We start from the raw sequence: 26,229 nt of genomic DNA on the forward strand, positions 1-26,229 counted from the left end.
ATACACAGGTTTACCTGTTTCTTTGGGTCTTCATTTCTGAAGACTCCTGTGTCACGTAAAATTTCTATTAAATAAATTGGTATGCTCTTACTAATCTGTCTTTTGTTACAGGGGCCTCAACCACAAACCTAGCTATGACTGAAAATAGGTATTTATTTTCCCTTGCAAGGGCTTCATGGGAAGCCTTTTTTGTTATAATGATCTTTAATTCAGTAATTTCACTCTTTGTGAAATTATCTTGCTGAAACAAAGAGAACACTGAAAACAGTGAAATAATGATTTACAGACAAAGATGTTCATCACAGCATGTCTTAATAACACCAAAAAGTGGAAAATATATAAATATATCAATCAATCAGAAAATGGGTAAATTATGGCACATTTATGTGAAAAGATATTATGTAATCACTAACAAACCATATTAACCAAAAAAAAAAAAAAAAGTGACATTAAGAGAAAAAACAGAAGTCAAGACATTATATACAGCCTGATCCCAATTTTGTAAAAATTTATACATACTCCAATATTAATAGTGGTTATTGTTCAGGATAAATATTATGGATTATTTTTTATTTCCTTTGGTATGTTTTTCTGTATTTTTAAACTTTTATAAAATGAGTATTATCTTATAATCAAAAAAATAAAATTAAAAGCAGCTTGAAAAACTAATTTTAAAAAGTAAAAATTTATTTGGCCTAACTTCCTATTACATAACACCAAGCTACCATTTGCACTTTCTGGGTCTCAAATTTCCTTCATTGAAAGAAAATGTTAGACCAGTGTTTTTCTAACCGTGTTCCATGGAACCCTAGGGTACCACAGGGGGCTTTTGGAGTTTCTCCAACTGATTCGTTTGAATTTAACTTTTAAATTATTTTAACCATTTAAAAAAACGTAATTTAAAAAGCAGTATGCACTCCCAAAGACATACTACACCAAATTTTAACACACTAGAAGATACTGCCATATTAACTTACACTATCACATTAACTCACTTTTCAAAATATAGCTGCTTCTTACAATTATTTAAAGAATAACCTGATATTACAAGATGAACTTTAAGGGGAAAGTAACTGTCACCATTTGCAAATACTTAACTGAGTGTATTGACATTTAAATGTTGCACACTCAAACCCAAATACAAGAATAATCTGAATGCTGGGACCAGTATAAAACTGCATTTTGTCTCTAACCTTAATACCAAACCCAGTGCTATGGTTTGAATGTGTTCCCCAAAGTTCATGTATTGGAAACTTAATCCCCAAAGTAACAGTATTAGGAGGTGGAGCCTAGTACGAGGCATTTATTAATAAGAGTGATGAGAACTCCACCTTCATGAATGGAGTAATACAGATTATAAAAAGGCTTGAGGCTACAAGTTCAATCACTTGCTCCCTTGCCCTTGCATCTTCCATCATGTGAAGATGTAGCAAGAAGGATCTCACCAGATGCAGCCCCTAGATCTTGGACTTCCCAGCTTCCAGAACCATAAGCCAGTACATTTCTGTTCATTATAAATGGCCCAATCTCAGGTTTACTGTCTAGCAACACAAAATGAACTGAGACACCCAGTGTTCATCTGAATAGTTTCACTATTTTTGCTGAGCTTAAAAAATATATATATTTGTATTCCAAAATGGGCTTTCTATAATTTGTTTGACAAGGATTCTGCTGCTAGAAACCACTAGATTAAACCAACCTAAGGTTCTTTGGAAGCATGTGATTTTGTGAAGCATAGCATAGGAGATCCCAGGAGAAGTTGAGCACTGTGATAAAGAGGTATGGTTGAGGCCCCACTTCCATGATGCTATGGCACAATCATGGCTCACTGCAGAATTCAAAACTCCTGGGTTCAAGCAATCCTCCCACCTCAGCCTCCCGAGTAGCTGGGACTATAAGTGTGTGCCATCATGCCTGGCTAATTTTTAAATTTTTTGTAGGGACAAGCTCTTACTATGTTCAGCCCAGGCAGGTCTCGAACTCCTGGCCTCTAGTGAGCCTCAGTTTCTCAAAGTACTGGGATTACAGGCATGAACTACTGCGCCTGGCCAATCTGACTAGTTAACATTCTAAAAGCAGGGAGTTTTTTTCCTAATATTAAATCAATTTCAAATTTCCACATTCCACCTTGCTGTGCACTGCCTAAACGTGATTTTTACAATCATCTTCCATGAGAGGTTCTAACAAGTCCTTAAAAGAAAAAAAAAAAAAAAAAAAGCTAAAGCAGACCCTGAAGTTAAAACTGAACCATTCAATTCAAGGTAGATCAGAAATTGCATAAAATGAAAACTGTTAGTAAAGACAAAAAAATCAGATGGGAGGTTTTTTACGGTTGTAGAAATAGCCGCATGCTCCTTGCAAGGTCTATGATCTTCCTTTTGATAAGTACATGAACCAGGAAGATAACTGTTCCCCAAGCCCAAGGCAGGAAGAGTAAATTCAGTTCCTCACACTTGACGGAAAGCTGTCCCATCAGGTACAGTCTGTGGAGGAGCAAATTGGGGAAGGGTGGGGTGCATCTAAGTTGAAACTGCTGTGGAGGGTTAGGTGATAAAATTCTTCTCTGAGCTCAGAGGTACAACTACATAAAAATCATGCCTCAAAATTATTAAATAAGATAAGGAATTTTACTCTGACATCTGGTTTTCTTAAAATCTTACTATAATGACATACCTTATTTAGTATTCTATGACTGCTAATAATCATCATGTTTATTTTGTTCTAATGAAGATTCTGCTTCCTCCCTCTTCCCTTTTAAAACATAATTGAATTGGAAAATGTTACACTCCCAGTTGTCCTGGTCCAAGAGAAACCTGGCCATTCAGACCCAAGTCCATAACTTTGCAATCTACAGTCTGGCAGGAAGTAGACCCCCCCCCAGCCCCCCGCCACAGAGCCCTAACTTTGCCAAACCGAATCTATAAACAACAAATGCCATAGGACCCCAAGTAAAATAATCATAAAGATAAACCTGCTCAAAGTCAAGAGAATCAAAAATGAAATAAACTACTTTTGGGATATCTACTCTTTCAGTATATCTTCTACAGGAACAAAACTCTTTTACATTTAATATTTCATTTGGTCTTCATAGCCCCTTCTATCCCCTGTCTGGAAAATGACAACAGAGATTAAATGACCTACTCAATATTTCACAGATAATTTGTGATGGAACAAAGACAAATAGTCAAAACTCAGGCATCCTGTGTCTTAATGATCTCCGTGCTTTTCTACCAGATCATCCTCCAGCCAGAACTACCCCAGCTTCTTGGTCTCCAACAATGTCTCTGAGCTTCAAACTAGCAAGAGTTCAGTTCCTCAATTAAAAGTAAAAAGAAAAAATGGCAGTAATGCATTACAGTTATGTAGTGTTAGTGATTTACAGCGCATTTGCATTCAAATCACCTATCTCCTCTGACCCAGAAACACTCCCAGCAGTGAGAAAAAAGGACAGTATTCTTTGCCCGTAACTGATGGAAGATGCTGTCCAGATAAACAGCAGCAGCAAGAGGACTAAAACATATCTGAGATGGAACCAAAAACTGGTGGGGCATAAAGGAACAGAACAATAAAATGTAAGCTGATTTTCTGTGGACTTTTATAATACTATTATTTAATGTAAAGCCTCAGTGACTACAGTTTTATCTCCTCCTGAAAAAACAATAAGGTCAAATATAAGTTTGGGAAGAAAACAAAACAGCAGCAGCCGTAGTTGTCTCCCCCGCAACTCCTGTCACTCCAGGGTGAAGGTTTGATGGGAGAACCCATACCTCGAGTCCTTACTTGGCGGGACTCCCTGAAAGACTCTGGCATGGCCAGCTTCTACTTCCCAGAATCCCCACTATGCTGTAGGGGTTGTCCCCTTCTCATGAACCTGGAAGACAATTTTCCTCTTCTCAGTCAACCTACACTAACTAGTTTGCCAGATAAAGATCTTAGGACAACAATGAATTCGAATTGGGGGAAACATACAATCAAATAGAATACAGTGTAGGAGCTAACAGTGGACTTTGTAGTCAGGGAAAGCTGCGTTTAGATCTTGGTCCCCCACTGACCAGTGGGAAAGCCTTTTAACCTCTGCACATTTTTGTTCTCTGTCTTTAAGCTGGAAAGAACACCGTGCTTGCCATAAAGATTCAAGAAGGTCATCAGGGAAAACTGATAGATGAACAGGAGTCACCAGTACCATTACCTCTTCTAAAATAAGCAATTACCATGTTTTTTTAAAATCCATTTTACCACCAGGCAAGGTGACTCATGCCTGTAATCCCAGCACTTTGGGAGGCCAAGGCAAGTGGATCGCTTGAGGTCAGGAATCTAAGACCAGCCCAGCCAAAATGGTGAAACCCTGACTCTCCCAAAAATACAAAAATAAGCTCGGAGTGGTGGCGCACACCTGTAATCCCAGCTACTCAGAAGGCTGAGCCAGGAGAATCACTTTAACCCGGGAGGCAGAGATTGCAGTGAGCCAAGATTGTGCCACTGCACTCCAGCCTGGGCGACAGAGCAAGCTCTTTTTCAAAAAATGAAATAAAATAAAATAAAATCCATTTTAGCAAATGAAGAATTTCCAGGTTAGATTGTGTCTTCTGATAGAGGGCACCTACCTAGTGCATAACCCTGTCCTGGACACTTCTGAAAGTGAAGCTGTTATCCCATCTTGGAAAAGCATACACTTCAATGGGAGACAGAGATCCTGCAAAGGCCCTAAGGCATTCACAGAACCAATAATGTACCAATTCTCCCAGGGGAGAATGTACCCCTAAGTGCTGGCCTTGCAGAAACACTGTGGCATGGAAAGTGATAATAAATGCAATTTCTGAAAGATGAGGTTTCAAGTTTTAGTTCCTCCCCTTCTGGACAAGCACAAAGCCAGCCCACAGGGCCTTGCTGGGTGTGAAGAGGCATGTTCTTGTGGCAGAAGTCTTGGAAGAACTGCATTAACCGTGACCCTTCTAACAGCATAATTGCTGCGTATATGTGTCAGGGCCGAAACGCAGGCCCTGCTCAGCCTGGGACCGGGCTGCCCTCCACCAGCTGGAGGTGGCTTGTCTCCCCCGCAACTCCTGTCACTCCAGGGTGAAGGTTTGGTGGGAGAACCCATACCTCGAGTCCTTACTTGGCTGGCCTCCCTGAAAGACTCTGGCATGGCCAGCTTCTACATCCCAGAATCACCACTACGCTACACAGCAAAAGGGTTTCTGTCTTTGGGTGTGGGAAGAAACTTACCCTGTTCTCCAATTTCACTTCTCCTGGATTCCAACCCACCCCTGAGGGCATACAGATCACCATTCCCACTCAGGAAAATCCTGGTCCCAAAGCCCTGACATTGTACAAGCTCCGAAGTCTTAAGGCAGCATGGAAAATCCTGCCCTCCCTCCAGGAGGTGGCTCAGGTCTCAATTTCTTCATGAAGTTTCTTTTGAAGATGTTCTCCCTTCTGAGAACTTCTTGGGCATGAGAACCTCTATTATACTCCTGGCAATTAATTGGACTGTGTTATCCTGTGTGTACATAAGGTATGCATCTGTCTAGGAGCCAACCCAGGATTCACCTGGGTCATTTTACCTGCTCTGCTGGGCTGGCTGGCTGGGAACCCTCCGCTCCATGTATAGCTCCCCAATGCCAGCTCAAAGAGAATAAGCTTCCCAGGCAGTAGACAAAGTCACTACGTTCCCCAGTAGGAGAGAACTGCAAGGTTCTCAAAGTCCACAAGGAGAATCTGACCATGGACCCACATTGTTCTCTAATAATTTTACCTGTATTAGCCTTATCTCCACATTGAGCATGCGAGCTTTCAAATGGGGAAACATCACAGGCATAAGGTCCACAAGCTGGGAACCCAACATCGGGGCCTTTGCAGGAACTCTCTCGATATCTGAAGGTATACAATAATATCTATGTATCTACAATAAATAGGAGGAGACCTGCAAGGGACAGTAGTCAAGTTCTCAGTCTTTGAGTACATCTGAAGACAGTTTTGGGGAAATCATGCTATTCTGGGCAGTTCCCACCCTCATTTAGTCAAAGGATTAGTCTATTGCCATGCCTGTACCAGCCATGACAAGACCCTAAAGAAAGATCACCTAGCTCAGGTGCCTCCAAGGAGGGGTCCCATTGTACCAGGCAGCTAGAAAGACCACTATAACCCTACTGGCATCCTCCAAAACATAAGTGGCCCAGGCCTGACTTCTACCCACCAGTTAAAGAGGAAGAAGATAAGAAAAGCCTTGGCGTGTATGGTTAAATTTACCCCTACTGTCATTCTTCTGGGCTTCACGACACAAGCTGGAACAAATACAGTGCTCCTCAGAGGCAGAGCACTTGACAAAAGACTTTCAGGAGCCACTGCCAGGCTCCATTTTTCTATACCCCAGGTAAGGCTGATTTTTCTTGCCAAAGTCCAGCCTGAAAGAGTTGAATTCAGAGTACTGATTTGCTATATCCAATTACAACTGGAAGAATGGTTAGCTCTCTGTGATGTTGGTCCACCTCAGGCATCTGGGAAGAATTCATGTGAGCCAACCAGGACAGACTCGTGATCCAACTGCCAGCACAGGTTAAGACAGCTGCCACCCAGGCTCCTGGCTCACTGCGCTTTCGGAGGAAGTGCTTAGAAGAGATAGGGAATACATTCTGAAAAATAAGTCACTGGAATAAAACTAAAAGCCCACCAGGCAATTCCAATGCACCCCCCCCCCACCCACCAACTTAAAGACTGTGTTAGGACTCAGAAAACGACACCCCAGGCCGGGCGCGGTGGCTCACGCCTGTAATCCCAGCACTTTGGGAGGCCGAGGCGGGCGGATCACGAGGTCAGGAGATCAAGACCATCCTGGCTAAGACGGTGAAACCCCATCTCTACTAAAATTACAAAAAGTTAGCCGGGCTTGGTGGTACGTGCCTGTAGTCCCAGCTACTCGGAGGCTGAGGCAGGAGAATGGCATGAACCCGGGAGGTGGAGCTTGCAGTGAGCCGAGATGGCGCCACTGCACTCCAGCCTGGGCCAGAGAGCGAGACTCCGTCTCAAAAAAAAAAAAGATAAAAAAGAAAACGACACCCCAGAGTATGGTGCTTTGGCGTGCTGAGTACTTGGAACTAAAGGAGACTGGAAGGTCTCAGAGGCTGCCTCAGATGGAAGGCCTCTCTGACCGTCTCCTGCCCCTTTTGCTTCCCCAAAATGAGAGTTGCAGAAGCCAGAATTCCTCCTCCCCAAGGTGGGTCCATAGAAAGTAGAACCCCTCTCCCTCAAAACAAACCATAAAACCTAAAAATATTACTCAAACCTTCCCCCACCTTTCTGTGCAGGAGCTGGCTACAAGAAATTCTCTGACCTACCTTGTCTGACAGTTGGTCATAAGACCCTCATTCCAGACGCGTCCTGCCCTATAGCCAGGAAGAAGGATGCTACACAGAGAGGCCAAGAAGAATCCAGATAGGCAGGCCTTGCTGGATTCCCTACCCCCTCAGTCTGTTACCATTAGATCATATCCTTTTGTCCAATCACATTTCTACATGGCTGTCCGTTCTTGATCAAACCTTAGCATAGACACGGATCATTTTCCCTGGGTTTTGGGGCCTTCAGTTCACAAGGTTTCTGTGGTCACATAAAACTTTGATTAAATACATTTGTTATGCTTTTCTCTTGCATAAGACAGGTTATGTATTTTGTTACAGAGGTGTCAGCCATGGCCCCTATGATGGGTGAGAAAAGGGATCACAACTTTGTACCCCGACATACGACATGCGAGTGGGCAATGCCCAACCACCTATCTCCTCAGAAGTCAGCAAAAGCTCTTAATGCACCCCATCCCCTCTCACCTTCTGCTCCACCAACCCCCAAAATGCATTTTAATATGTTCAATCGACAGAGCTGAAGCAGAACAAATATTAAAAGAAAAAAACATATTAGGGTTTTTGAGGAACAAAGCACCTCAAAACTCACATATTTAAACCTCTAGAGGATTGTATGTCGAAGTGAAATAGAAAAGTCTTGGGGAAAAAAATGGCACCTTTGTAAACAGCATTTTATTTGAAAAGAATACATCTAAATGATCCCATGCTTTCATTTCTTAAGCAGTACAGGGACAAACTAAAGCTAGCTTCAATTAGCACAACTTTAATTTTAAAGGAATAAAAATGAAAAAAAGCTTCCTTTGCCATCAACCTATGTTTTTCCCCACTCATGTTTGCTATGAATTCAAAAGAAAAGACAGAGTAGGAAACCGGCAGCTAGGTAGAGACTCCAGGCAGAGACAAAACTACTATAAATGCCACATTTGGACAAAGGTCAACCGCCAGAGCTCTTCTTCACACATATTCTCTCTCTGTCTCTGAAGGCACTCACAGAAGGATGCCCTGTTGGAGGTATACGATAATATCTGGAATTTATCTTTTTTGGGTAAACAAAGCTGCATATATGACTAATCTGATTTCTCTTTGACCCATATTAAACTAAATCAGGCTGAGGTTCCAGGTATCATTACCCCCACCCGGCCACACCAAATATACAAGTCTTTTCCTCTCAAAAGATCCCCACAATTACTAAAATAATTTGAGACTTCATCGGAAAGACTATTATGCTTGTAAACTTTAAATAATTTAAATGCTTCCTTGTATATAAATATTTCATATCAGAAATTGACTTCCAAATCAAGTGACCACACTAAGCAGTGTCCAAGTGCATCCCAATGAAATAAAATACAGGCAGCTTTTTTAATGCAGTTGGCATGAGGTCATGAAGGATTCTATATGCACAATACAGAATTAAAATTGCTGCTTCAAACTCCCTTCAAGTCAGGCTAGAAACCTATCCAGTGAAATCTCCAGGAAGAAGAGCTAAACAAATCTTTGCTTTGCTAAATTGCTGAATTTTCGGAGGAATAACCTAGGGTGGTGGTAAGGTTGACAATGGATACTAGATACGTTTAAAAAAAATAACAAAGTCATATCCTGAAATCACTGAGTTTTAACCTTGGGTAAGACAAGCGTCAGGTTTTAAAACCCGATCCAAAAAAGGCTCTGGCCACTAGCCCTTATCTTGTGTCAAGAAGCAAAGGAAAAAAAAAATCCTGTTCTAAAATTTGCAAGAAAAAACAAGGCTATGATGTGACCCCAAGTCTCAAAACATGCAGTTTCTCCCTGAGCGGCATGAACGGCAATCACATTGAAAAGGGTGAACAAAGAACAGAGACGCGCGATAAACACCATTAACCAGAGCTCCAGGCAGCACAGAATAAACCAGCTCGAAATAAATGGGCATTGAGACCCCAACAAAAACTTTCCACGCAGCCTCAGGAGTGTGACAGCCCAGGACCCCAGGCAAATCCTGAAGTGTAGTGAAGGAGGAAGTGAGCAGGGGGTCCACACTGGAGCCCCTCCCTTGACCTCTCCAACAACACTGGCCACTTCTTTCCTCCTTCCCTTCCTTGGGTACCGAAGGAAAAAGGCATAACAAGACCAAGTGGGACTGAACCAAGGAAAACATGCCCACTTCTTACGCCAAGCCAACGGCACAGAATTGAGCAAATTAGCATGCACATGTAACCCCCAAATGTACTATCCGGCACAGCACCATGTCACCGATGGAGACTTAGAAGACACACATACACACACACCAAAAAATGCTTTTTTTTTTTTTTTTTTTTTTTTACCAGAGCAATAGCTGAGAAGAAAAAATTATAACTCCTCAAGCCGTAGCGAAAGTTAAATCCTGCCTTGCCTTAGCTGCAGCATTCAGCTTGATGTGGCTAAATTAACAAAATGTTCCCTTGGCATTTAAATTCTCTCTTTTCTTTTTTTCCCCTTAGAAGCAGGGTGGGGGATGAAGTGTAATAAGTCAAAAGCAACTTCAAAACAAAATCAGTTATTTGTAAACAATCCTTGTGGGGAATTTTTCTCCCCTCCTCTCCCCCTACCCCAAGAAAAACAGCCCTGCCAGTTGTAATAGAAAGCCAAGTAAAGATAAATCAATTAGCTTGCTAATTTCTCCCCTCTCATTTATTTAGCTCTGCACTGTATTTGTCGTAATTGACTACAATTATGTTAATTACTAACTCCAGTATAATTACTATATTTATTGTCATTGAGCACGCGATGTACCCACAGCAAAGCTGGCATTTGTCGGGCATCAAGAAAGCAAACTGTCGAGAGGTGATTCTCGGCAAACTGGCGGATGTGGCTTCAGCAAATGAAAGGGCAAAAGAGATTTCATGCAATGTTAGTTTGAAAGCACCGGTTCATTAAGGATATTAATTTTCTGATAACTACACATTTAAGCATGACACACTCACGCAGTATCTACAGGATTTCGCAATTATTAATGCGTGACAGTTTCAAATGCTAAGTGAATCAATTAAACAGCAGCATTCACAATTTGAGAAGAGATAACTGCTTCATAACTACCTAAGACTACAATTTTCACATGACAAAAAAGAGCCATTGAGGCGCCTTCAAAACCTGACAGGTCAAGAAAGAAGTTTGAAACAAAAGCACCTTACAACCATCATCTCTCCTCTTTACTTGTCAGATCAACTTTGCTAGTGTCTCCCCAGAAACGGCATCACATGCCAGCTGCCACAAGGTGATTTTTCATGTCTTGTCAAAGAAATCTTTTATTCTATTTGCTCTGCATTAACATGTTACATTTATTGATCAAGGGCCTGTTCGGCAGCCACAGCAGGGCACTGAGCTCTCCATGCCTACGGGGCTTTGATGTCCCGGTGACATTCGAGCCCGAATAATGCACATACTAAATGGATTTAATGCAGAAATGTGTTTGGGCCTGACAGTTACATTAATAACAGCCCCTCACACTGATAAATATGCAATTGCTACTATTAAGAGTTACCCAATTACGGGGAAAATATTTCTCTACCTTATAAATAAATCCATCAAGGAAAAAGAAAGTTTTAACAATGGTGCATTTTCTTAAAACACTTCTCCAGCTGCAGGAAACGGGCCGTGTGGGGGTTAACACCCCCTCTCCTGCCCTCCCTCCAATTGTTTTTAATAAGTCTTGCTTTACCTCAAGAATGGTTTGGTGATTTTTTTTTTTTTCTTTTAAACCTCTTTTGTTGGTCTTCCCTGTTCTACCCGTCTCTTGTTTCTTCAGAACCAGAGAAAAAGCAGACACCCAGGAGACTGAAAAATTGGGTTCTGTATAAACTCAGCAAGGAACTTAGAGGAGGTGGTGCAGAAGTGGGGGCATGTAGCTGATCTCCATAATGATGGGTCTGGAGGAGGAGCTTTAAAAAAAAAAAAAAGAAAGAAAGAAAAAGAAAACTCTACGCAAAACCTGAACATGTATGTGTCTCTCATTTAAAACCCTAAGTGACCTTGTGCTAGGGCAGTGACGGGGGTGGGGGTGTGAAGGGGAAGAGAAAGCAGCTGGGATGGAAGAAACCTTTTATTAGAAAAGTCTCGGCCAGGCAGAATTTGTAGTTATTATATCCCTGCAATTAAACACAGACACCCAGCAAAAAGCATAATCGCTCCCCTTTCATCATCAAGGAGCAGGGAACAGCTGAAATCACCAACACTACAGTCCCTGAGGAGAGGAAAGAGGCCTTTCAGATGGTGGGTGTGTGCACGCAAGTGAGTTCATGTGCAAATACACACACACCCCCATGCACCTCTTCTTTTCGCTTCAGACTCAGAATTCAAGCATGCAGTTGTCTACCTCAAGGTCCCCCAGTCCCAAGGCTGGCACCACAGTCAGCAGTTGCTGAGCCATTTGTCCCACCGCTGCGACCTTTGATCTGAACCACACCTCACAGAGCAAGGGAGAGGAAGAAAGAAGATACATTCTCTGGAAAACTCCCACCTCCCAGGCCTCATGAGGTCCTGCCTCGCCAAACTTTCCAATCAGAAAGGTTTTACAGAAATGGGAGAGACCAGGAAATGCTATATACATATGACTCCAGGGCCTCCAGGGTCTTGAACTCAGAGCAACAAAATCTACTCAGACCCTGGTATAGTGACTTCCACAGGCATTTAATGATTCAAAAAAAAAAAAAAAAACGAAGAAGAAGGAAACTTCCCCCTACCCCCAAAAGTAAATACAGGCTTGGCAGTAGCTGTCTTCTCCCACACACAGAAAAAAGATTTACACCCTGAAAAGCAGTTTAGGATAACCATAAAGCTGAAGTCAGACCACTGGGGCCATTTAATCCCAGCTCTCCCATTTAACCATCAGGGTGGTCTCAGGCAATTACTCTGCTACTCTGGGTCTCAGTTGTTTCATCTGTAAAATGTGGATAAGAACAGCTCCATTCTCAAAATGTTGTTGGGAGTAAACGAGATAACATATGTAAGTGTTCTGCCCAGGCATGGCATGTAGTGCATACTTGATAATGTTGGCTGAAAATAAACATGACGTTTTTTTGAGATGGAGTCTCACTCTGTCGCCCAGGCTGGAGTACAGTGGCACGATCTTGGCTCACTGCAACTTCCGCCTCCTGGGTTCAAACGATTCTCCTGCTTCAGCCTCTCGAATAGCTGGGATTACAGGCACATGCCACCACGCCTGGCTAAGTTTTGTATTTTTAGTAAGATGGGGTTTCACCATGTTGGCCAGGCTGGTCTTGAACTCCTGACCTCAAGTGATCTGCCCGCCTCAGTATCACAAAGTGCTGGGATTATAGGCGTGAGCCACTGCGCCCGGCCTAAACATGACTTCTGATGTCATCTGTCTGACTCTCTGTCCCTCGACTACTTTGGAGAGTAGAGCCAGTCTTTCAGTATTATTGGCAAGTCTGCTTTATCACGAAGCTCATCAAGAGAACCATTCTGCCAGCTATCTCCAACAGGGCACCAGAGGTCTTTCTCGACAGGCTGCAGTTGGCATGGGGGAGGAAGGATTCCTTTCATCCAAAGCTGTCCTATGCCCTGACATTTGGCATCCTTGGCCTCACCCACTAAATGCTACTAGAGCCCATCCCCATCACTGTGACAACAAAATGCCCTCTACAGGGGCAGAGTTTCCTGGTTGAGAACTTGAAGGTCTAGCAAGTAGAAAGTTTGAAAGGGTTAAATTCTCCAGTCTCTTTCCTAACACCCCCAAATCACCACTACTCCTAACAGTCACCCCGACAATGTGGAAGGCAGCACCACTCACATGCCCGATAATGTCCTCAGAACAGAAAGCAGGGCAGAGGGGGAGGGTGGGTCAGTGGGGCCCAAATTCCAAACAGCTCAGGGAGAGAGAGAGACTTCACAAGACAGGAAAATAAACCCCAAGATTCTGGGACAGCAAAATGGGTGAGAGGGGAAATAAAATGCGTTATCAAAAAGTCTAGGAATGTCTTATATTAGAGGCAAACGCTGCAGGAAATATAGTGACAACGTTTATGAAAGCACTTTCTAAACCATATCGCAAGTTACAGGGATCATCATCATTCAAGAAAGTGAACCTCAGGGAAGTCCTGTGGCCCCTTAGCAACTCTCTCCAGTTGCCCACCACCTCCTGGACGAGTCTTATCGTAGCACAATGCATCATTTTCTCTGGGTAGAAATCCAGGAAGTCAGGAAGCCTTAGGGAGGAGGGAGTGCCACAAAAACCACCTTCACAGTGGCCTGAAACCTGCTGCCTTAGTGCTCTTCCCTCCCTTATTGAGTCAGATTTTTGTTTGTTTGTTGTTGAGATTGGGTCTTGCTCTGTCACCCAGGCTGGAGTGCAGTAGCACAAACACAGCTCACTGCATCCTCTACCTTCCAGGCTCAAGCGATCCTCCCACCTCAGCCTCCCAAGTAGCTGAAACTACAGGTGCATGCCACCACACCCAGCTAATTTTGTGTATTTTTTGCAGAGATGGGGTCTTGCTATTTTCCCCCGGCTGGTTTCAACCTGGGCTCAACTGAGCCTCCCAAAGTGCTGGGTTACAGGTGTGTGCCCCCCTGCCCAAGCTAGTAAGACTATTTTGATGCTTCTACAGGCAGGGAGGTCACTCCAGAAAGTGTAAGTAAGGAGAATCAAAGTCTTCTAAGTGAAACTTTTCTTTTTTTAGATGGAGTCTTGCTTTGTTGCCCAGGCTGGTGTGCAGTGGTGTGATCTTGGCTCATTGCAACCTCCACCTCCCAGGTTCAAGGAATTCTCCTGCCTCAGCCTTCCAAGTAGCTAGGATTATAAGCACCCATCACCATGCCCTGCTAATTTTTGTATTTTTAGTAGAGATGGGGTTTCACCACATTGGCCAAGCTGGTTACAACTGAGACATTATACATCACCCACCAAGTCATTTTCCACTTTACCTTTTGATTGTATGTTCTGGTGGTAGCTGGAGACACCAGGATGGCCAGTGATATTCTTAGAACAAGAATATTTTTTTTACTGCAATGCTCAGTTTAAAGAGAACACTGGTTCTAACATACAGAGTACCTTGCCTCCTAGGAATCAGTCAGAATATATCAATGCCCTAGAACTACATTGAAAATTCACTAACAATTTATCTTCTAAAGCCTATCTTTTCTACCACCATCTCTTCTGCTCAGGCTTACAGATATGAGCTCTGTTGCCTCCCCTACCCCAATATCAGCATGTTTCCCAAATAAGACCACTACATTTGGGGTTGGAAATAAATATGAATAAGGCCTTTGGCTGTAAAGCCAATATTTAATGAAGACCCACTACCAAGAGAACATGTCCTTTGAACTGTTCTCCTGAGAGTCTGGGCGGGGAATTTTTTCTCCCCAATCCCACTGGAACACGATCAAATATATGCTCCTAGCTGGCAGGGATAAAAAATATATATGAGGTGAGCTGGTTTATCCTATGGAATATCAGGGACAGTTGGAAAGCTAAGGTGTTTATATTAGTTAGGATAGCGTAGGTTATGCTGCATTAACAAGTAACTCCAAAATCTTATAACACAGATTTATTTATCATTCAAAATCTATGTCCACAATAGATAAGCAAATGGTTATACTCATTCCGGTCAGAACCCAAGACTGATGATCATATTACTAAAAGATGAAGTGGCAAATCATTCACTGGCTCTTACAGATTCTGCCCAGTGGTCAACCAAAGAACGCTGAGATGTGCAAACACATTATGTGTTGAAGAAGATGAAATCCTGAATATCTGTGAGGAGCCTCAATGACAACCATAGTGAAATGGCCCCCATGGAGGGTCAAGCCCGGGCTCTTAGCCTCACTAGCACCATGTTCTAAGCACTAACTATGTTTACTAAAGACCTATTATATGCCAGGTAATTTAGAAGGCACATTACACACAGCACTCAACATTTCTGCAATTAGCCCAAGGTCAGTTAACCAACAGGTAAGTGACAGAAACAGGATTTCAAGCCAGGATGGTCCAACCCAAAGCCTTGGTTCTTTTCATTACACTGCCCATCTTCCCAAGAAAGCAGCAAGTTAACAGCCCAGCTCTGTCTAGCAGTTCATAACAGAGACACAGAAAGTATGGTGTGTCTGTCCTCAAAGCAGCTCTGACAGTACTCCAGGTGTCTGCCTCGTTGCCTGCAGCAGGGGAGAAAGGGCAAGGCCGCTGTTTCTTTTCTGAAGTTTCCCAAACTCCAAAGCCCTTTACCCTCATCCTGGTCAAAGCCAAGGAAGCAACAAGCAAGCTCTACCTAAGAAATTTTCTCCTAAGCAGTTCTCCAGCCCAAGCATTTATCAGAGTGATGCTAAATAAAATGCAGCTGCAAAGAATTTAATTTTTAAAACATAAGCTTCCCGTTGCCATAGATCAATTAAACCTTCTTGATTTTATTGCCAGGTTGACATGGGAATATTTATCACTGTTTGCCATGGGAGCTCTGCTCTGCTGCTATGTTCAACAAGCTAAGCAGGCAGCCCACTCAGGGCCCCTGGGGCAGGGGAATGGGGCCACCAAGGAGAACTCTGCCCTGCCCCAATCAGGGGAGATGGGAAACTAAAAAGCTAGAACGGTTCATTAAAATTTCCTCTCTGCATTGAGCAGATTAAGGAACCAACACTGGCTAAAACACAGAATTCTCTTTACTAATTAGCAAAGGAAAGGTAAAATATAAACAAGCTCAAGGAAGAATTTGGGACCATGGACATTCAAACACTCTTGGAAGGAGAAATTGGTATCACCTCTCCAGAGGGTAATCTGACATCTGTACCAAAGCTGCCCTAATTTGTCTAGGAATCTGTAAAAGCAACTAATCAGAGACATACTCATTAATGAGTATTACAAAGATATTTATATTAGAGCTATTTATAATAGTAGAAATTTGGGGGGAAAAAAAACAACTAAACATCAACGCTAAGGAATGACTTGAGAAACCATTAACTATTGTGATACAGGCTGGGCATGGTGGCTCACGCCTGTAAACCCAGCACTTTGGCTGCAGTTAGAGGATCACTTGAGCCCAGGAGTTCAAGACCAGCCTGGGAAACATAGGGAGATCCCACCTCTACAAAATTTAACAACAACAACAAAATTAGCCAGGCATGGTGGTGCATACCTATAGTCCCAGCTACTCAAGGGGCTGAGGTGGGAGGATCGTTTGAGCCTGAGAGGTTGAAGTTGCAGTGAGTCATGATTGTTCCACTGCATTCCAGCCTGGGTGACAGAGTGAGACCCTGTCTCAAGAAAACATTGTAAAGCAGTAAAGTATTTATTGAGATGGGGAAATGCTTCCAACACAATGTAAACAATGGCATCATTTTTTAAAGTATTTGGCATTGTAAAAGACTAGGAAGACAATACAATGATAACAATGGTGATTTCTGGTTGGTAAGATTATCAGTGACTTGAGAGGAAGACGGTTTCCTTCATACTTTCTCTGGGTTTTCTAATATTTCTATATTAATTACTGTTACTCTTATAAGAAAAAAATTATCTTCAGAAATAAAGAACTTAAATACAATTTCACACAGATGTAGACATTGGACTCATATTCACTAATGTATTCAATTTCAAGGGACAAAATGTCATGCCTCCTGGCTGTTACCTGATTAGCTCCCTAAACCCTCTATCCTCATTCCAGGGTGGATGGCAAGACCCTGACCCCAAGAATTGAGTCCAGAGAACTCAATCCAGTTCACAGTCACTATGGCTGACCTGGTTCCCGGCCAGTCACAGCAGGAAGAATCAGATCCAGGCTGAAAGAGCAGAAGAAAGGAATGTGTGAGCCTTTTAAGGGAGCCAGAAATTTCATTTGGGCCTGTTTTCTTGTTTCCGTTTCCAATTTCTAACCTGACAGGGTACACACTGGTTCTAGTAACTTTAATTCCCCCCCAGGAAAGAGTCACAAAAACAATACAGCCTGAAATCCATGACCTTCTACATGGAGAGGTCACCAGTTTACTGTCGGACAATCCAACTAACACAGAAGTGGATTTGCCATAGTTAATGCAGGAAAGAAGACTTTGAAGTATAATGGGAAGAAAAAAATATGTACAGTAACTTCAAACAAAAGTCCAGAACTTATAAATCCATAACTACCCTCCTTTCCAGCATAAACAGGTGGTCATAGTAGAATCAGCAGAACTATCTCTTTTATGAATGAGATTAACAATGATTGTGGATGGATAAGAATGAATGACAAGGCTGGGCATGGTGGCTCATGCCTGTAATCCCAGCATTTTGGGAGACCGAGGCAGGCAGATCACGAGGTCAAGAGATCAAAACCATCCTGGCTAACATGGTGAAACCCCATCTCTACTAAATATACAAAAAATTAGCTAGGCATGGTGGTGGGCACCTGTAGTCCCAGCTACTCGGGAGGCTGAGGCAGGAGAATGGCGTGAACCTGGGAGGCGGAGCTTGCAGTGAGCCGAGAGCTCACCACTGCACTCCAGCCTGGGTGACAGAGTGAGACTCCATCTCAAAAAAAAAAAAAAAAAAAAAAAAACGAAGAAGGATGTTCGTTACATGAGTGGTTGAAACCTGGTGCCTTTCTTCTAACTAACATCTTGGCAGGCAGTAAATACAAATTCAGCCACATAAAAAAAAATCACCCAAGCAGATCAATTAACAAATAGGGAGATTAAATAAATAATCAAAAATCTCCCAACAAAGAAAAGTCCAGGACCTGATGGCTTCACTAGTGAATTTTATCAAACATTTAAAGAACGAACATCAATCCTTCTCGAACACTTACAAAAAATTGGAGAGGAGGGAATACTTTCAAACTTATTTAATAAGACCAACATTGTCCTGATACCAAAGCCAAACAAGGACACTACAAGAAAGCTACAAGCCAATATCCCTAATGAACATACAAGCAAAAACACTCAACACAATCAGCAAACCAAATTCAACAGCACATTAAAAGAATCATGCACCATCATCAAGTGGGATTTATCCCTGGAATGCAAGGATAGTTTAATATATGCAATCAATAAATGTGATGGACCACATTTAATGGTATATATACCACATTAACAGAATAAAGGATACCATATTAACAGAAAAAGCATTTGACAAAATTCAACATCCTTTCATAATAAAAACTCTCAACAAATTAAGTATAGAGTGAATTTACCTCAACATAATAAAGGCCATATATGACAAGCCCACAGCTAACATCACACTTAACAGAAACAAGCTGAAAACTTTTCCTCTAAGATCAGGAATAAGGATGCCCACTCTCACCATTTCCATTCGGTATGGTAATAGAAGTCCTAGCCAGAGCAATTAGGCAAAAAAAGAAATAGGAGGCATATAAATTGGAAAGAAAGAAGTAAAACTGTCTCTGTTTACAGATGACATGATCTTATACATAGAAAACTGTGAAGACTACACCAAAAAACTGTTAGAATAAACAAATTCAGTAAAGTTGCAGGATACAAAATCAACACATAAAAAGCAGCTGCATGCCTATACACTAACAAAGAATTATCCAAAAAAATTAATCCCATTTACAATAACATGAAAAAGTAAAATATTTTTATAGGAATAAAATTTATTCCTAGAAATTAACCAAAGAGGTAAAAGATCTGTACAATGAAAACTATAAAACATTGATGAAAAAAATGGAAAGATACACACATAAAGGAAGATATCCCATACGACCTAAAGCCATCAACAGGTTCAATGCAATCCTTATCAAAATTCCAATGGCATTTTTCACAGAAATAGGAAAAAAATCCTAAAATTCATGTGACACAAAAGACTCCAAACAAAGCAATGTTGAGCAAAAAGAACAAAGCTAGAGGCATCACACTACCTGACTTCAAAACATATTACAACACTGTAATTATCAAAATAATACATAGTAACATAAAAACAGACATATAGACCAATGGAATAAAATAGAGAGCCCAGAAATACATCTATGCATTGACAGTCAATTGATCTTCAACAAAGGTGCCAAGAACACACAAAGGGGAAAGAACAGTCTCTTCAATAAATGGTGTTAGAAAAACTGGATATCCATATGTGGAAGAAAAAATTGATGTCTTATCTCACACCATATACAAAAAATTGATCCCTTTTCTCAGATCATATGCAAAAATCAACTCAAAATGGATTAAGAACTTAAACATAATGTAATGTACAGCATGGTGGCTATAGTTAATATTACTGTATTGTATACTTGAAATCTGCTAAGACAATAGATCATTCATGTTCTCTTCATACAAAAAAGGGAACTGTGTGAGGTAAGGGATATGTTAATTAGCTTCAGCTCAGTAATCATCTCACAATGTATGCATCTCACAATGTATGCAGAACATCATGTTGTATGCTACAGATACAACTTTTAGCTGTCAATTATGCCTCAATAAAGTTGGGAAAAGATTTAAAAATCACATGTTAGTATATGCATGTAACTCACATGTTAGTAAATCACATGTTAGTATATGCATAGTATCTCTGGAAGATGACACAAAAACTGAGTAACAATAGGTAGCTGTACAAAGGGAACCTGGGAGGCTAAAGGACATGGTGTAAATGAGACTTTCTTCTCACTGCATGTTTGCTCCTTCTAAAGGTTATGCCATGTGCATGTATTAACTATTTAAAAACTGAATAAATAGAACTCCTTGTCTAAAAGTAAACTTTGCCCTAAAACACAAATGTACTGCAGCTGATCTTGCAACCTAGGGGAGTGCAAAGTTTTTATTTATCAAGGTACTGCTCTGTTTAAGGCAGTATCCTGATATGACTTTTGGAGGTTAAAAAAAAAAAAAAAAGCCTGTAGAGATGTTCTAGAAGGAGAGGAAAGGGTTAATTTTTCTGTATATAACAAGGGAAGAATTTTGTGCTTCTGAGAATAGCTCTGGAAAGATAGTAAGTGGCATGGAAAAGAGAGAAAGTGCCTAGGAGAAAGAGGCATTAGTCACATGCAGGAGGCCTGACCCTAATTAGAGGCACTGCCAGGGAGAAATTCTCTGTGGCAAGCAGAACCTCAAAAATGTCCAGGAACAGTGCTATCCCAACCTTATGTCCTGCTCTGTGCCACAATTACCACCCAACCCTCTTCACTACACCTTCAGCTAGCAGTACAAATCAATATGTAATAACATGGTGTTGGGCTTTGGAAAAATGAAGGGGGTATCCCAAGTGAGGCCAGGCAGGCTGCTCAAGAGGAAGAATAGCAGACAACAGAGCCGAAATATGGTCAGGGACTGCAGTGTGCTGGGTGCAGGGCAGCCTGACTGGGAAACATGCTCCCTGCAATCCCATGGAAATAGTGAGGGGCAGAGGGGCCTAGGGAGAAACTTTCTACAGAACATGGGATATGGATTTACAATATTTCATTTGGATATCATGATCCCTGAAGCCTAGAGAGCTTGGGTCATCCACTCCATCCCCACTCATTTGGAAGGTAAGTTTAGAATCTCCTGTCTCTTCTCTTCTCCCTATTTTCCCCCCTCCTGCCTCTCTCTCTCTCTCTCTCTCTCTCTCTCTCTCTCTCTCTCGCTCTCTCTCTCTCTCTCTCTCGACAGAGTTTCACTCTTGCTGCCCAGGCTGGAGTACAATGGTGTGATCTCAGCTCACTGCAAACTCCACCTCCCAGGTTCAAGTGATTCTTCTGCCTCAGCCTCCCAAGTAGCTAGGATTACAGGCATCCGCCACCATGCTCAGCTAATTTTTTGTATTTTTAGTAGAGACGGGGTTTCGCCACGTTGGCAAAGCTGGTCTTGAACTCATGACCTCAGGTGATTTGCCCAGCTTGGCCTCCCAAACTGCTGGGATTATAGGCATGAGTCACTACGCCCAGCCTCTGCTTATTCTTTTTAAGAGGAATTAGCTAAGCATCTAAAACATCTTAGATGTTGATTCAGCTGAAGGCAAAGATAGAGACCAGTGCCCTAATAAGCTCAAATCTTCCTCTAATACCCCAGAGAAATAGTGTTGCCTCCCCTGCTCCTCCCTCCAATTAGGTAAATAAAGAAGATCAAAGGTGATCCACTCCCAAGCACACCCAACTCAAGTCAGGAGTGCTTTTCTCCATTCTGGTCTGCAACTGTCTCCAGCATAACCAAGTCCCTAAACACAAACTTTTTCTGAACATTAGACCTCACCCCTCCACTGCTTATCCCTGCCCAAACTCAGCTACAATCCAGTGTGGAGCTCACACACTGACGAAAACACGGACAAGAACAGGCTCCTACCGGATGTGAAACCAACTCAAACTCAACGCTACAGAAATGTGTCTCCTCTCAACAAAGGAAAATACAAATCTTCGGTGTTCTCCTTCTGAATCCACTCTTCAGCCACCCCCTTACTAAATTTTCCTGCATCTAGGATGTGTCATTTCCTACAATAAATCCATATAGATCCAGCCCCTCAGAGCCAACAGCCCCTTCTTGCCACACATACACACCTCCCAAGGTCCAGTCCCTCCTCTCCCAAAGAAAGGCGGGGCCCCTGGACATCACAAAGATGGTTGTGTTTCCTCAGACCTGACAGCCCAGTCCCATGACCCACATACACTGATGCTCCCTCATGCGGCCCAGCCTCCTCAAACCCACATCCGGCTCCCACTAACTACTCAGGGCAACCACAACCCCGAGCCCCAGTGCCCTGAGCCCCTGGGGGCCGGTCACACAGGAGGAACTCCTTCCATGCCCAGGAAAGGGAGACTTTTGCCTGAGTCTGCTCTGGGAGGCTGGAGCACTCAAAAAAAGTGCTCAGAAATAGATATCTCAAAAAAAAAAAAAAAATCCTTCATTTCTCTAGAGTCAGCATGTATTTATTTGGCTTCTTCTCATCACTGTGTACTACTTACAACTTGTCAGTTTCAACCTCTCCCCAGATGCACAAAAATCCTTTGGGAGTAAGGAAGAATACAGAGACAGTGGCCACTCTCCATCCACCACAACCCTCAGGGTGCCCCTTTCCTGGAGACAGTGCAGCTCTGTGTGGCCGCGTACTCCCGAGCAGCATCCGAGGAGTTCCGCTGGCTGACCTCAAACAAATCCTCTTTTACCTCTTGTGCCTTATGGCCCTGAGTTGTGTTCAGTTTCCCTCAAATTTCTAATTCCCAAGTATCCAGATTCAGCAGTGGGAAATGAAGACTCCGAGGCCTAGAAGCAGGAAAGTGCCTGGGCCCTGGAATGGAATTCAGGTTCCTCATCTCTCCTTTGACCCCAGGACAGTCTGTCCCACTCAGAGGGCAGCACAGCTCTCAAGGAGGGCACTGAGGAAAAAGCCCTGGGTGGCACCAGCTTGTTAGGAGAAAAGCAATCACCCTGCCTGACCCCTGCTCTTATCCCACTGACACCTGCTTTCCAAGTACCTCTTACTTCTCTCCTCCAAGCCCCCAAATCAGGCACAAGGCATAACCTTTTAGGGAGAAAGGAAATAACTGCCTGTATTCTCCACTGGAATAATATACAAGATCACACTTACCTTTGCCAAGACTTGAACAGTTGTCAGAGAGTTTCCCTCCCACCCACCCCACACTAACTGTTTAAATTGCTTTGAAACACCATCTGGGAGACATTATCATCACAAACATTTAAAGCTCCAATTCATAAAAAGGCAAAAGAAAGAAAACACACACCCTACCTGTGACTCGACAAATGTTTTGGGACATGTGTTTATCCTAAAAAAGCACACCTAGACACCCCAAAACACTCTTGCGGGCTCCATCTCATTCCTTCCCCAAGAGTATTCTGACCTGTCTGCACAGGTATCCATGAGAAATGAAAAGAACACGGTGAAAACATGATGGCCCTCTCATAGGAACTGGTGTGAAATGGATGAGGCTCAACATGCTGCCTAGGCATCTTCAGCAGCACAAAAAAAGGCAGCCAAGGAATCACCGGACACAGTCAAACCTTTGGGGCATGATTCCACACCTCTCAGAGCCTTCTGCTGAATAAAAGGACACCCTATGTGGAGTTGGAACATTTGACTTTTATCTGCCGGCCCTAAAGTACCCGGGAGGACTGGGTCTCCCAGGCCTGGCCTACATCTTGTGAAGGTTACATACCTCAGAAGGTTAAAGCTCAGATCAAGCCTCTTTGCAAAATGTCCACAGTCCCTGCCAAGGTGCTCTGGAATTTCTCTGCAGTCCTGGCCTATGTAGGACACCTGGAAATTAAATGGAACAGAAACAATGTGGCAAACGGAAATCACCCATCTGCTCCCAATCCTGAAATTATTGATCCAATGATTGCTTCTGCAACTTGAAATGCAAGTTTCTCACACACAAAAAGGCCACATTTGTGACTGTTTCCCTGATCAAATCAGCTTTGGGGGCTCCAAGGACACCACCAACAGCTCCCCTTTCCTGGTGCAGTTAACATGATGGAGACTAATCCCAAGACAATGGAAATTGGACTAAAATTGGCCAGATTCAGGTGTCCAAAAGAAACCTGAATATCAGGGCACGTTGATATAACTGCAACAATCGCCCTCTCACTCAGGGGCTTTTGCAACAGCTGCTGCTCTGCCGCTTCTTCTCCCTCTCCTCCACTGCCCCCCAGTACCCTGGTATGCACATTACCTCATAAAACACACAGCAGATGCACTTACCAGCATTCAACCTTCAGGGTGCTGGAACAAACAGGGTTGGAAAAGAAAACCTCCCCAGACCACCAATCCCATCCAGTTGCCACCGTGTACAAAATGCCCTCCACACCCAAAAAAAGCTGATTTGAAGGCCACAGGGCAACAATGTGTGCCCGGGGCTCCTGAATGTCCCTCCTCCAGAGGCCCTTTGGCAGCCAATCCCACACTGTGCACAAAGTTGTTTCCCTGGGCATTCTTCTATCTATTACAGATTATTTATTATTAAGTACCTGTATGTGCCCAAATATTAAAAGGCTGAACTGAACTGATTCCAGAACTGATGCCTGTGAGAAGGTCAGTGGGCATTCTCACTACCCTAATCACCCAGTTTTTGGAACCCATTTTTACAGACAGCACTCTGTGGGCAGACTAGCAACTAATCCCCAAACCATAAAATAAACCCACGGGGCTGAGCTGACCAATGGGCCACAATGCATGCTGTTTCCCTAAAGTACAACATGCTCAACCCCCAGCTCGAAATCCAAGCCCAACACATGGCTACAACCTTCTTCTGGTTTCCCTACAAATCACATTCTTCCACATATACAGACAAAGATCTCTTAGAATGAGAAAGAGATTCCCCAGGAGGTTGTTTCCTCATGGGAAACAAGACTACGGTGACCATCTTACATCCTTAGATATTAGGTTCAACCATGTGAGCTACGAATATCCATTTTAGAACCACAAAATAGCTCTTTTACATGGTTCAACCTCATATAAGCTACACTGAACCCTGACACCCTCAACATCTCCAGTCACCTCTCAACCTTCTCCTATCCACTGAGGACAAACTGCTGACAATGCAATATCCTATATCCACTCTCCTTCAGTAACTTCATTCTAGGAGAGAAAATAAGGAGAAAGAACAGAAAAACAGCTGACTCCAAGAAAGTAATTTTGACTCAAGAAGATATAGGCTAAAAAATAAAGGACTCTAAGTTCAATCTAGCAGTCTCTCCTCTTTCTACCTGGGGTCCATCTTTCTTCACAATTCTTTGTGTAATAAATTAAGTTCTGCTTCCAAGCGGAGAGAGAAATCATACGCCAAAGAGAGACTGTGGCTATAAGGCTCTAGTCCATCTGGGGGCTTCGATCTCCCTCAGGATCTCTGCTTAATCAGCAGCTTCTTCTGTATTGTACATTCACAGTGAACCCCAGGTCCATGGCACTCACCAGAAAATCCATCCCATTCACCCCAGCCTGCACCACTACCTTGTACATATTATCAGTCAAGACCTCTGTGATATATATAGTAGAGACATTGAGTTTTAGATGTAGAAACTGAGTTCTTTCCTCTTAGAATGGCCAAGGACTAAATCTCAGAGAGACCCAGTTTGTCAAAACTTCTTATGTTTTATACAAGGAAACTAAGACTCCAGAGGCCTGTCCAGCACAATACAGCTTCTTAGTGACAGAGCCCAGATCAAGTCCTATACCATAAATAAGGACTTCCAACTTGGGAGCCATGGAGTGTTTACAAATCTACATGTGGGTTTGAGATTTCTCTCTTTTTTTTTTTTTTTCTTTTTCTTTGTAAGAGATGGGGTTTCGCTGTGTTGCTCAGGCTGATCTCAAACTCTGAACTCAAGCAATCCCCCCACCTCAGCCTCCCAAAATAGCTGGAATTGTAGGTACAAGCCACCATGTCAGGCAGACACGAGTTTTCTTGATCAGCAAATGCCAATGGTGCATCTATCACATGTTTTGACTTCAAAATGAGTCTTCTGAGCTGAAAGGGCAAGAACTTCTCCCATGGTGCTACACTGAGGGCCCAAGAAGACTGTTAGAGCCTGGGAAAAGAGAGGGATATTTGCTTCCCTTTTTCTTATGTAGGAGTTCCATTCAAAGCAAACAGGAGCACCAAGGAGAGCTATCACCACAAAGCATTTGGATCACTCACAACATCTGATGAGACTGTCAGCAGCCTGTTTCATTACATGGTCTTAACTATATGACATCCCAGGAAGACTAAGAAAAATACAAGTTGTTCTCATTGTTCTCAAATGTGAAGACCAAGTCTCAAAAGTTTAGCATGAGAACCAACTTGGTAAGTAATCTGCATGCTTAGATAACCCCTGTGGTAAAGTAGAAGCTTTTAGAGATGTGAGTTAAGCCGACCAGGCTGAAGGGCTCAAATCGGCTGGAAAAGGCTTAAAAGCAGCAAGCAGTCACTGCCAGATATTGCAAGCAACACTTGAAGCTAGAAAAAAGACTTAAGAAGAGCTTCTGAGGGAAGACATTACCTCTCAGGATGTCAGGAAGCTTCTTAGAGCA

The 26,229-nt window shown here is 42.7% G+C and overlaps 1 protein-coding gene across 3 annotated transcripts in view; it reads right to left on the reverse strand.

Moving 5' to 3' along the window:
- LRMDA (leucine rich melanocyte differentiation associated) overlaps nucleotides 1-26,229 on the reverse strand; it is a 1,123,874-nt gene that overhangs the window by 1,093,933 nt on the left and 3,712 nt on the right. For all 3 annotated transcript variants that reach the window (XM_065520859.1, XM_065520857.1, XM_065520858.1), the window contains exon 2: nucleotides 23,375-23,475. In XM_065520859.1, the coding sequence (XP_065376931.1) occupies nucleotides 23,375-23,475 (101 nt within the window). The remainder of the gene's footprint in view (nucleotides 1-23,374; nucleotides 23,476-26,229) is intronic.

Source organism: Macaca fascicularis, chromosome 9 (genome assembly GCF_037993035.2).
Source record: "Macaca fascicularis isolate 582-1 chromosome 9, T2T-MFA8v1.1".
NCBI lineage: Eukaryota > Metazoa > Chordata > Mammalia > Primates > Cercopithecidae > Macaca > Macaca fascicularis.